The following is a 14,261-nucleotide window of genomic DNA, read 5'->3' on the forward strand; positions in this document are numbered from 1 at the left end:
TTTCTTCCTTTGACCGGCATATGATATCGCACTAATCATTACCAGATACTAACGATGTTTATGATCTGTCGTGGGTTTCAGCGAATCCTTTTTCCTTGCACTCACTTGTGCCTGTACTAATATTTATTGTAACGTTTTTACTTTACAACGTTTTTTTATCTGGTTTCAAAGAGTAAACTGCATTCATTTGCTCATTAAACTATCGCTTTGGTATTGAACATGTTAATTTTGAACAACATCAGTTTTATTTGTGATTTGTGATCAATTTCCCAAACTGTTGCCCACTGTACTTTTTGACATGCAAACGTGGCTGCTGCCACTACCTTACTACAAGTATATGTCTGGCATCGTTCCCTGACTGTACCGTACTACCCCACCATCCCCTTGTCAACAAAATGGATGCCGGAAGTGTGGCACGGCGAAATGTGAGCGCATTCGCTTGTAGCTCAATTGCTAAATCTGCTCAGCTCTGCTCTGTTCTGTTCTGTTCTGCTATTTTTAGATGCGCCGCAGGCGTTTAACAGTGCGTATGATTAATATGCAGTTGTGTGTGCGCAGCCGGTAGCCCTCGAATTAGAGATCTGAAAGCTATTAGCATGCTGCGCCCCATCAAAAGTGCATATAAATCGAGATTGCCGTAAAAATGTCGGGCACACGAAGTCAACTCGTAAATCAACTGCCCATTAGATGAGACGCCTTCACGCCCCACCCACCAACCTCTCCAACTGCAGCATCCACGAACGAACTGAACGCATTAATTTATATGCGTAGACATTGTAAGGCATTGACAAAAAAAAAGCAAGCGCCGCTAAAAGTGATCGTAAAATGCAAATTGAATGTCTATATAGACGCGCCCAGCTCCCAGTTGTCCACTTCCCGCACGTGCTGTTTAGATTGAAAGCGTCGGTGTGTTTTGTCAACGAGCTGCGAGCATTTCACTTTATTAGTTGCAACCCATAAAAGTGTATTTGAAAGCTATACTGGGCAGCGAGTGGGGTGGCATAATGAAATGCTGATGTATTTACTGCTGGGGCAGGTCCTCAGACGACAGCTTCCAAACAAATGTTGAAGAAAAATATCAAATATGCACAGTCTATTTGCAGAACAGTCGAACGAAATGTTTTAAAAAATCTGCAGTTATTGCAGTATTTGCTCAGCTCCAGTCGATCTATACTATATGTATAATGATAATGCATAATAACAATCAATCATATCTCAGGCATTGGGCGCACTCACCAAGTAATAAGGACTGATTAGTGATTACTGATATACTGATATTTAAATAATGGGATGAGTTGACGTTGAATTTTTACCTGCGACTACATATGTCTTTCTGTCTGACGTATTCATTTCAATTTGTTCATTTTGTTTATATTTTTTAAATATTTTTGCTTTATATAATTATATTATATTATTTTCAATCAAGTATGCATTTTATTTAGTTGTTAAATATTCCATTTATTTCTTTAACATTTTTTGTTTTAAAAATTAAAGCTATGGTCACTTGGCATTTCGATTTTCGAACTTATTATAATTCTTATGATATTAATATTTTTGAAATATTTTTGCTTTTAAAAATTTAAGCTATGGTCAATGAAGTGACTAAGCCACAAAGAAATCAAATCTTGCATAGAATTCATATTGGCATTTCATATTTGAATTGTGGTAATTAATTTGCTTATTTTATTTGATTTAATTTATAATAATTATTCTGTATATGAAGGGTTCATACTGTCTTATATTTTTAGTTTAAGAATGTTATGCTACGGTCAATGAAGTGGCTAAACCACGAAGAGATAAAGCTTCTTATAAACGTCGTATGATATTTATTAAAACACAATTTAAAATAATAATTTGTTGCGTCTGCCAAACACATTACTTCAGCTTCAAAAGGCAATAAATTTATACACTAAAGGTCATTATGTCTACCTTTGTCCTTCTTATTATTGTGACATTTGAGCAAAGACTCATAAAAAATGTCAAGGGCCAGCTGAAAACTGTTTGATGGGCTAGCGTGTTGTCAGCTTGTCACATCGCGTCTTCGCGTCTGTTGGTTTCAAAATAATGTAAGAACGAAGAATGATGCTTTCACTTTCAGCTAGTGTAATTTTTAAGGATGAGGTTATCAATTCGTGTGTATTTCTAATTATTTTTTTTCTGACAATGGCATAATACATTTGTATTAGGTATGTACAAGACAAATGAACGAATAAATTTTATTTTTATTCAGAAGGATAAACTTCAAGAGTACTTTGATGACAGTTTGGTTAGGTTCTTCATAGGAGATCGTGATAATGCGATGAATGTCTTCGACAAAACATATTTAGAACAAGAGCTGCGCGAAAACGGAATATATGATAGAAACGTTCAGGGAACGCGACAGAAATAGGCAGCAAAGCCAGTAGTGCATAATATTCAATGTGGTTAATTCATTTAACTTAACTTAATTAATTACCCCACACATTCTAGTATAACAATTGGTGCGATTCCGTCAAAAGTCAGTGCAAGTCTCTTTTGAAACTTTCCTCGAGGTAGATTTGCTATCTTGAAATAGGCGGTTCCCCTTGACTTCGTTCGCAGTACATTTAGTAGGTCTCCCCATATTCAGACAAATTCACAAAAATCACAATTTTAGCAAAACAAAAATAAAAACCCGTTTAGATATAATACAGCGAATGTTGCAGAAGCAAGTGCCGCTATCCCAGTGCATTGGTTAACTCGAGATAAATTGATTTCAAAGCACCTTTAAATAATGTTTAAAGTAATTAAACTAGTCTAAAAGGGGCGAAGGTTCTAAATGCGACTGAATTTTATGTTTGGATGTAAATTCCTTGTTGTCATTTAAAGTGATACAATGTTTCAACAATAATTTTAACAAAAACAAAAAAGACTTCAAACTTTTCTAAAACAAATTAACAAGCAATAAAAAGTAAAAAAAATAATTGCGATTCAATATATTATGTAGGTACAATTATTGTTATTTTTGGAGTCAATGTCAGCCACAATATACCAATATATCAATCAATCAATATATTAATATACCAATATGAGAATACTTAAAGAACTGTGTTTTTACAAATTAACTTTTATACGAACGACAAGATGCTGTGACAGAACACCAATACCTAATTAAACCCAATTTCAAATTAACAAAAATAACAAAAAGAACAATAATTGTATCTACATAATATATTGAATATTTAGTTATAGTTATAGAAGAATACGCAATTATTTTTACTTTTACTTTTTAGTGCCGTTCATTTTTTGTGGAATAGTTTGAATTCGGTTTTTATTTTTTGTTTAAATTGTTTTTTATTTCAATTTCAATCTTGGTCGCTCTTCTAATTGTTCATATCAGCCGAATGAGAAAATCTCTCTGTTCGTTGGCCTGTGTGTGCACATACCAGTGAATAACAGATTGACAATAATGATATTTTCTAAAAATACTCAAAATTCATGTTTCGTGTTCTCCTCACACATTTGTTTGAAGGTATGTACAACTATACTTCGAATGGCGACCCCGGACGAGGCGAAATTCTTCTTGAATAGCATTTCTTTGACAGTGTCTTTTTTTTGTCTTTTCTATTCTTGTTCTTCTTGTTTTTTTTGTTTCATGACCGTCCGCCCGCCCGCTCTCTTCTGTTATTTAAATAATAACCTACATAATTTTAATGGCTTAGAAAGACATACTCGTATATATAAAATTAAATAATATTTATGGCGCGTAGACAGGCACATGGCCGACTGTTTCGCCTGCTCGGCACATTCTTTGCCAGGGGTTGGCCATCTTCTGTCTTCTGGCTTCTGTCTTGTGCTGAGGAATGGCAACCCCCTTAAATGCTATACACCCCTTGTCCTGGCTCAGCTGAAATAGCAAAGGTTTGCTTATTTATGAAATTCTTTGTATTAATTCGCATTTAGAATTTACGGACTCATCTGTGATATTTAACGAGGCTTCAAAAGATGCAAAAATATTGTACTAAAAAAAAAGAAGCAAAACAGCAAACAAAAATAAGATAAAAGCTGTCTAATTTTAGTTGCCTAAAGAAAAACATGTAAAACATTTTTACGAATAAATTTATTACGACCTTGTCGCTTGTAAAACTATGGCACATACAACTACAAATATATATATATGATTTTGATTACTCACAGTCGTACATAAAGCTCTCTCTCTATAAACAATGTGCCCTGCAGGAACAATTACAACTACGCCCATTCGTTCCAGTCCAGCACAAAAGAAATAAATACCTTTATATGCAAATAAAATTGTACGCTCGCAACTATTTCGCAACAATTGCCTTCTTATGCGATAATTACCTTGAAAGCAAAAGCCGTTGCCATTCAGTAAAAGCAAACGACTGCGGGCAGGAAAATGCGAAAATCAAATGCCAAAAGTGAAAAGCGTGAGTGCTTGATTTTACTTTTTATACATATTTCCGAGTGTGTTTGTTCTTCCACTGGCACTGCCACTGGCACTGGCTGAGCATCAGCAGGTGTGTGTCGAAGAGCTAATTATGAGTGTTAAGAGCACAGGTGTGTGTGCTCTTACCTTTCGGGACACCTTTTCTCTCCCTCTCTCTCTCTCTCCTGCTCTCTATGAGTGAGTGTGTGTGTGTGTGTGTGTGAAACACCTTCAGCACGACAATGTCAATGATCATTTCTGACATGGACGTGCGTGGGCGTGGCGCAGCAGCTGCTGCCAAAATAGAAATAAAAAGTAACAAGCAAACGAAAAGAAACGAAACTCACCTCAGCAGCGCAGCACATTGCAATGGCTCTCAAACTGTGTCGTGCCAATTGCAGGCATTTGTAGATACTTGTACTTTATCGTTAGGTTAAAGCACTTTCCGCCATAGACAACTGTTCACACAACAATGCAGGTCCCACACATGGCTCTGCTTGAAAGCCTTCTCCGGAAATGCCTTCGGCAACAAAAAATCAATCTACACGATGTTAACAACTGCAGTTGATTTCTGATTTTCCTTTTTTCGATCTTTTTTTTCCGCCTGTGACGCAAATGCAGAGCGCACATTGCAAATATATTTCCACTTGCTGACGCTGCCAAGTTCCATAACCACAGCCAGTTGCCACATCCACACATTCGAGTATATCTGAATTTTTTACAAAAGCGTGCACCAAATTTTTATTAAAAAGAATAATTCCCACAAATGCAAAGGTTGTACTCTTTCTAAAACAAAGCTAATTAATTCGATTTTTAAGCTATCACAACAAAAATGCAATGAACTTTTAATTAATAGAATAGTTATAATAATAATCCATTGTAATTGAAACAACAACAAAAATTGATAAATTTCTCGCCTTGGTTCTGAGAAAAATGTGATATTTTAAGCAAACACAAATACAAATTAAGTATCATTTTGAGTATTTCTTCATAATCAAGCAATTGGTAAGCAATTTTATAATTAAATTGTCTAGATTAGCTAGAAAAACCAATAATACAAGCAAGTGTTTTACGTTTAAACAAATTTGTTATTCAATACTTGAGTAAGTCTCTTTTCCTTTCGCCCATTGCCCATTCCAATCATGCCTTAAATTTAAAAATCAAGTTCTCTTATTTGTTTAAGTACAATAGTTATTAATCAGAAACAGAATACTTCAATATACGTTTCAAAAATAAAAACATTTAATGAATTTAATTTTTTTATAACTCAAACTTTACCTTATTGTAATTAAAGAATACTTAATTTCTGAAAATGTTTTTAATAGTGTGTTGAGCCATGAATTTTCTTATTAGGCTCATTACTTATCAATCGTATCGGTTTCTCTCGATTTTCTTGGTTAAGGCTTTTCCTGCACCCATTTGACTTTTGCTTTAAATGCTTGGAAGTTATGCGCACTTGTAAAGAGAAAGTACAAGAGTCCTAGTTAAAAGTATAAATAAAGAGTACAAATATTGTAAAAAATATAGTTTTCCTTTACAATAGATCTAATGAGAGAAACATTTCAAAAACTTCAAAAATTTGTCAATAAATTATTTGCATGTTTAACCGAAGCTCAAGTCTATATACCCACTGTGCATTTAAGAGGCAAACATTAAAATGATATATTTAGGACATAAACGTGCTGTTTAAAGCTGACTTCCCGATTTAAATCTGGCAGTGAACAGATAGAGAGTTAAGTATGAATATATCAATATTACTCAAAATCTGGCAAAAACAAACACTCTGACACACATTTTAAAGCACTCAGAACAGTATTTTAAGAGTGTGTAAGCCTCGGCTTTTCACACAGCAAGTTCTCTCTCCCCAACTCAAATTTGAAAAATATTTCAGCGTATTGATTTTCTGTACATGTGAGTCGTGTGTGTGTGTGTGTTTGATTATGTGTGCTTGTGTGTGTTTGTGAACTGGCTTTTGGCTATAAATAATATTTTATTTTCTCGCTTTTATACATACATGCCGCTTTTTTTTTGGAAAAATGTGTTTAATGTGTTATTTTTAGAAGGCGTTGTGCTTACAAATCGTTTGTTATTGTTGCTGTTGCTGTTGTTGTTGTTGCTTTTGTTGTTTATTCAATCGCCCAAGCCAACGGCAACGAACCCAACATTGTTTGCCAGCAGGCTTGAGCTCTCAGACAGTAAACTTTATGGGCAGGCTAGCAAAAAGTAAGGAGCAAACAATGAATTATGAAGCAAAACGAAAGCAAAAGAAAACCCAAATAAAGCTGAAGGGACAGCTGCGCTAGCCTTAGCCTAGCTCTAAGAAAACAAACAAGAAAAAGCAAAAGTTGTCTTTTCATTAATTGTTCATAATACTAGTATGTGAACTCATTGGAAAGTTCAGGCAAAAACTGTTGAGAATCTTCCCTACTTGTATACCGAATATTTGAAGCCAATCAATACTGTTAGATATTAAAGACACGAAATTGTTAGGCAGATCATGAATCGTAAGAATGACAAATACTCGTATTGAATAGAATAATACTCGTATAATATAGAATAATCACATTAAACAGCTTGATGGCCTACCTTTGCTTTTGTTTACTTTTTATATATATGTTAAGATTTATATATTTATATATTTTTTATATTTTAAATATATTTTCCATTCATCGGACTTAGAATCATAATAATATTAAGGGACTTTCTCATATTTTAATATATTAAGATAATACTTTTAACAAAACAATCAAGGTTTAAAAAACTAACTGGCTTTTTGTTTCTATTTCTACTTATTAAGCTTTTCTTTGCGTTTGTTCACAAATTTTCATATTTTCTGTTCGGTTTCTTTTGTTTTTGAAGCTATTGTTTCATTTGCGACAAATTATTTAAAAATTTCGTTTATTTAGAAGTGTTTCAAATATAAACTGTTTGTCCATTTTTAAGCATTTAGGGACCTTATCGCATCTACCCCACTCCTGGGCCATTTGACAAACAATTTAACATTAAGTTATTAGAAATATTTAAAATATGAATTGGACAGCTCAATGTCAGGGTCGCAGTCATTGGCAAAATAAATGGTTTGCTGAATTATAAAAGAATTTCAATAAAGGCAAATTTGTTGAGCAATGACAGCTGGGCAGCTGGTCAGCCGGAAAAAAGTGGCATGCACTGCAATATGCGAATTTGTTGCCCACTCCAGCGCTCCCCTCCTGCACTTTTTGGGCATCATCATCCTCGTCAGCTATGAAATATGTCAGGCAACTGAACAGCGCAATTTGTGGGCAATTAAGAGCGGAAAGTTAAAGATGCCGCCAACGATTTACAACATCAACAAATTGGCAATAAGTAATTATGGAAAATGCCGCAGAAAAACACGGCGCATGATGGCAACAATACTATGTATATATACAGATCTATGCATATATATGCATATATGTATATATTTATTCATGTCGATATATTCAGGCTATATATAGACTACTAATTTTCTATATACTATATAAATGTGCCGTGTGACAAATAAACGTACAAAGCTCAAAACGCAATAAAATGTGGGACGGACAAGGTTGGACGGCGCCGTGCGATTTACAAAGCTAAGACTATCATGAGGAACAATAAATGTGCCTCACACAAAGGTGAGACAAAGGCCGACAAAGTGGTAAATGGGCCAAGACCAGGAATGACTGAATAACTGACTGCATGACCAGTTGAGTCCTCCACTAGGTCGAGTTCTGCTCAGTTCAGTGCCACGCGCAACCAAACGCAGACACCAAAGAACAACTCTCTCCACTAGACAAATAAAATATTCAACTTTTAATTTGTTTTTCGTGTTTTCTCGTTTACGCGCGGGACAAGAAAAATGTGAACACATATATATAATATACTGTGTTTTTTTTGTTGTTGCCCCTCCTCTACTTATAATTTTTGTTCTCAAACGATGTGTGTGTTTGTGTTTGAGTTTTTAGTTTTTCATTTCGACGAATGTTCACCTGTTTTTGCAAGCTTGCTAAATGCTAATATGCTTGCTCTCAGCCAAATGTGCACAAATATTACGCATACGCAGCGTTGGCCGCCAGCGAGTTGAAAATGTGCTGCTGAGTTTTTTGCAGCTCGAGTTATTTAGTTTGAGTTCTTGTGCTTGCACAAAACAGCAACACAAGCAGCAATAACCGCGACAAAACAACAGACTTCGACTAGCCGAACATTAAATACACTTTATTGTCAAAAACACACATAAACTGCTTTCAATAGTTATACAGACAGATATAGTATGAGGTGTATAGTATGTACTACCAGAAGTGAATAGAAACTAATTTTCAACCGGGCATTAATTGCTTTTAATCATTTATTTACTTTTTTAATTGATTGGATTGATCTCCAAGCTATTCGTGCTTACAAATTTTCATTTATATCTTATAATTCATTCAATTACTTCAAATAGTTCTTCTGGAGAATAACAATTTATAAAGTAATTTTAAATGTGAAATAAATATCATGTTACTTTGAAAGCGACAGCTAAAGAGAATTTTAAGCCTTTGGTGTTATTTCAAATGTTTAGTTATTTTATTTATTTCAAGCGGTGTTATTTCAAATGTTTAGTTATTTTATTTATTTGTGTATAATATTAGTTATTATTAGACTAATTATAGAAACATGCATACATTTTAAAAGAGCTCGAAAATATGAAGTAGTTATATTAATTTCAAAAAGTTGTCAGTAAAACATCGGAAATTAAGTAATAACATAGTTTTTAAACGAATATTTAAAACAATGCGAAGCGTTACAAACATGAGACTAAAGCTAGAGTGGCCTAGACAAGGGTATAGGCCACAAAATTTGCGCACACACAATTCCAAAAGTGAATAATTTAAAGTGGCAACACTCATGAGGTCGCACACACCTACACACACTTGTACATGGGCATATGTAAGAGGGTGTGTGTTCGTGTGCGTGTGTGTGTGTTGCGGCTCTTTGTGTAGCATTTCGTTTTTAAGATTATGAGCAATTTTTGAATTTCATTTGTTTGTTGGTGTTGTTGTTGTTGCTGTTGTTGCTGTTTCGGTTAGCTCGTCAGCGCCTTCGTCACCAACACCCCCACCCCCACCCCTTGGCGTAGCGAAGAGCAGCAGCCCCGTGGGCAACATTAAGTGTTGATTGTGTGCGTCGCTCTATTACCGAGGCACTGCTGCTCACGGCAGGCTGTCTGTCCGTCCGTTCGTTCGTCCGTCTGTCTGTCTGTTCGTCTGTTCATACTGTCTGTCCACCCATCAAACCCCACTAGCTGTGGCTGCCTGCTAGCTAGCTGGGTGGCTAACTGGCTGGCCCGCTGGCTCGGTCGGTCGAAATTCATGGGAACTTTAGTTCGTTGCGAGCGCGAGCGCGTCCATTTCTGCTGCCCGCCTGCTGTCAGTTTTTGCCTGTTGAATTATATTCCGTTTCTTTTTTGTGTGCATATTTGCATGCTAAATAAATACACTTACTCGCAAAATACCCTACCCTACAATAAAATACACTCCAACACAGACGCGATATACAAAGCTACAGCGACACCAACATGTCAAAAAAAACACGACAAAAAAGTGCATTTCAATAAAAACACAAATACTATACGAGCACACAACAATAAAGATGCAACCACAAATAAACAATAAAAACTTAATACACACGCACACACACATCCACCCGCAATAATAGTGATATAACAGCAGCAACAACAACAACAGCAACTGCATGCAAACGATATCAAAAGAAATTCGCATTAAAATTGCATTTTATGTTCGACAATTTTTGATACAATTTCACAAAAAAAAGAAACCAAAAACAAAAGTAGAATATGTATAGTAGAATAGACATGTGTGCGACAGCTTCATTGTGTTGCATTTTACAATTGCAATTCATGTCAATGCACAACAACAACAACAGCAACAGCAACAGCAATACAATTTAACACTTCACATACATATTGAATATGTATTTTATTTTATTTTATTTTAATTGCCGATTCCATATTTCTCTAAATGTGAATTAATTTATATCGTTTGCTCTTTGTCACAAAAAGTAGAATTACATTTTTGTTTATCTGTCACAAAACTAAATCTCATTCTTCTTGTGGCATTTGATTTCTCTTCATTTAATGGACAACTTTTGAAGTGATTTGAGCCTTCGGTTTGTGGTCGTTTTGATTTGGTTTTTAATGCTCGCCATCAAATGCTGAACCACAAATATACATAGCATTAAATTATACAAAAAAAAAAAATAAACAACAACAGCAAAACCATTTTTGGAAAGAAAAAAATAAAAGTGTAAGGCACAAAGAAAATTGCGGTCTTTGTTGCTGGCCAGTCATTAACTTTCTTGTTTCTGATTTTCATTTATTTACAAATAATTACCAATTTAATTGCCAGTCAATTTTTTGCACTTTGCGCACAATTTTCAATGCCTTTCACTGCTTTTAATATTAATTATATATACAGACCGTAAATCGGACTCTTCAAAGTGCGTCTATTTAACAACAAAACTCAACATTGGCCAAAATTCGTTTCAAGGCAACTGCAACAATAAATTATAAGACAGAGACATATACATATATCTAGATAAATACATATATATATAAATACATAAATATAAATTAGTATATCACCTCTACAGCAATGCGATAAAAAAATTATTATGCGTGTCCAGTAAAATAAAATGAAATAAAAAAATGAGTGAGAGAAATGTGTATAAATGGTAGAATTATTTTTAATTAATTCAAATAACATAAATTTCAATACACTCTCGTATATATTTTTGCGCTCGCAAGCAAGCCAAGCCAAAAAGTTGAAACAAAAGTCAACAATATGTACTTAAAAGTGTCCTCAAGAGTTTCAAGTGCAATGAAATAAAGTCGCAAGTTAATAAAAGAATAAACACACTTCATCATCTCGTTGGATTAAAACACAAATACAACGCCATAAAACACAAATACGCAAACAACACACACACACGCACACGCACATACCCACAAACACACACATACTTGACAAAATGGCAGATGCTGCCAATGACAAGGACAATGACAAAGACGTCATCGAGGAGGAGGAGGAGGAGGAAACAACCACTACCACAACTTCAAAATGGCGCAAAACGCGCTCCACCAAGGTGCGTACACAGCGGGCAACATTTAGAAAGAGTTGTAGAAGGAAATAAGCTTTGACTATTTCTAAGAATCATATTTTAAGAGCAAAATCTAAACTTAAAGTAAACGATCAGAGTGAACCAGACATATGATTAGGAAGCCTTTACAGGTTTGTGTTTATAGCTGCTATGAGTTCTTTAAAACAGTTCCGCTCTTTATTATAATATTCTATGAATATCTTTATATACTTTTCCTTCAAATTATGATTAGCAGACAGATCTGCAAAATAAAAGTGAAAACAAATTAAACGTGAAATAAATTTATAAATATTAGTTGAAATAATTGTAAAATAAAGATATTTATTAAACAATGCTCGTTTTCTGACTGGGTACAAGCAGAAATGTCCGCGTCCTATCGACAAGTCTGTATAATAAACAAAGCAGAAGAGAAGAAGTAAGCCCATTGTACCATTAGCCAGCTTCACAAAAGACAAAAATCCGCGATCAAAGAGCGCCTCAGAAATGTTGTAAAAAATATTGTTCCACTCATATAGGACAAGCTTCGGCGATTTCCTCTTCAAAGTGCTGCTGGGTTGGAGCTAACTAAATGTTCTCTTTAAAGAACTGCTATTGTTTTCAAACAGAATTCTTTGTTATAAGCATTTAGCTTCAAATACTCAATATTAGCAATACCAGGATTATATGAATATATTTGACGCTTCATTAATAATACCTGATATGTGAAAATTAAAGAAAATGTGGAGCATGACAGGAATTCCAGGTCCAAGTCTTGCTAATGTCAAGCGACACATTTGCGGATGATTTTTTGCAGTAGCTTCTACTCGTATTTTTTTGTGGCATGAGTAAGTGGCAAGCGCGGTCGCATGACCAGCAACCGCCCACTTCGCTCAAATTATTTTGAAATTGACAAATGTGTTGGATTGAAAGTTGCGAAATGGACAGCCGAGAGTATAGCGTCGCGGTCGCGGTCGCGGTCGACGTCGCTGTCGACGTCGACGTCGCAACTAAACAAAGAAAAAAGTCGACCCAGCAAAACATTTGGCAAGTCGTGCACGAAAGAATTTATTTTGGCAGTCAACAAAGGCAAAGGCAACGCCAAATGAACAAAATGAAATAAACCAGGAAAATAAAAATAATAATAATAAAATGTGAAAGAATTATCCGCTTGTATACGAGTATGTGGGCTAAGGCAAAATGGCTTATAGATATTTTTCATGTTCTGGCGAAATGTCAAGGGTAGGAGGCATGAAGTGTTTGACTGACAAGGCAAGGGCGTCTCTCCAGGCCCAAAGTTTTGGGTTCGTCTCTTAATTTTGTTGTTGCCGATGCTGCTCAGTATCTTTTGGTCACATGTGCGCCATCCTAACCCTAGCAATCAATCACAATTTCGGTAGACGCCACTCGCCTGCAACCGCTAATTAACTGAAGCGTTCATTGCGCTTTGCACTTGATTAAGTTTAAATGTGGCTTAAAGTACAAAAAGCACACAAAGCCGTTTACTCTACCACATTTGAGGTGGCAGCGTGCAGTGCCTAAGACGCGTTCAAACTAGTAAATAAAAAATTACTTACGCTTATTGTAAAACTTTCTAATTTTCCTCTTTAAATATATAACGATAAGGGCTCTTGGATTTCGTAAAGCTCAGTACTGATTTCAGCGCGAGGTCGGGAATTTCTTACACCGATTTGAAGAAATTATTAGAAATGATCAAACCTAAACAAATTGGAAAGTAATGCAATATTTTAAGCATAAATCAAGCTATATCCAATTGACAATATGAGCCTCCACCAAAATACTTCCCTTTCGTCAACAATCTGTGTAAAGTTTGCAAAATCGCTTATAAATTCGATCATGAAATGTTAAGCTGGTTATTGATTGAGCCTCGTAACGCTTATTTACTCCGGCCTTCTGACAAATTTGAGAGATAATGCAATGTCTATATAAATCACCCTTACGTTATGTATAGTGCCTAGACATATTGAGAAGGTTAGTGTTTAGATAGTTTTAATAATGGGAGTAAATCAGCCGGCTAATCACTATGTGATTAGTGATTACTGCTTTTCAAATAGTGTGATGTATTCAAGTTAAATTTCGACCCACTGTTTTTTTTTAAATACTCAAACGACAATATTTATACCAAGTAGTTACTAATTATCAGAGACTAATCCTCAATCAGCAATTATCAAACACAGATCACAAATCGAAATTAACGAAATTAAATGGCACATTTTCATCCGTCAAATAAATATTATTTATCTAACACTCGTTTAAGTGTTTTATGACATTTGTTTGAAAACAGTACTCATTGAAATGGAGCTTGAAACCTCTCAGGCAAACTGACAATTCAGTTAGTTTGTCAAATCGACAAAAATAGTTATAGTGGAGCTATCGTACTGAAATTCTTCCATTTGTAGTAAGTAGTGACAATATCTCAAAACCTTTAACCATTTGGTTAATAAAGTGGCGAAACCACAAGGAGATCGAGTTTTGAATCAATATCATATTGATGATTTGGGATACTTATTTAACCACAGTAATTTTGTTTATTTCATTCAAGTTATTTAATATGGTATTCATATTTATTTAATATTTTTTGTCAACAAATTCCACGCTATGTTGAATGAAGTGTAAACGTCGTATGACATGGGAATTTTTCTGTTTAAGAAATATTAATTTTTGCATTTTATTTAAGAATTTCTATTTTGACTTTCGTAAAGTC

At 34.8% G+C, this 14,261-nt stretch overlaps 1 protein-coding gene across 10 annotated transcripts in view; it reads left to right on the forward strand.

Moving 5' to 3' along the window:
* Positions 1-14,261, forward strand: part of LOC115621826 (tropomodulin) — a 103,803-nt gene that overhangs the window by 24,087 nt on the left and 65,455 nt on the right. The window contains exon 1 of one of the 10 annotated variants that reach the window (XM_030515625.1): positions 11,304-11,545. The exons of 7 other annotated variants lie outside the window; for them this stretch is intronic. In XM_030515625.1, coding sequence (XP_030371485.1) covers positions 11,432-11,545 — 114 coding nt within the window. In that variant the 5' untranslated portion in view covers positions 11,304-11,431. Of the gene's footprint in view, positions 1-11,303; positions 11,546-14,261 lie in introns of those variants that run through there. 2 more of the 10 variants (XM_030515633.1, XM_030515634.1) reach the window with 2 other exon arrangements.

This window comes from Scaptodrosophila lebanonensis, unplaced genomic scaffold, assembly GCF_003285725.1.
Source record: "Scaptodrosophila lebanonensis strain 11010-0011.00,11010-0021.00 unplaced genomic scaffold, SlebRS2 tig00000024-arrow-pilon, whole genome shotgun sequence".
NCBI classification, from domain to species: domain Eukaryota; kingdom Metazoa; phylum Arthropoda; class Insecta; order Diptera; family Drosophilidae; genus Scaptodrosophila; species Scaptodrosophila lebanonensis.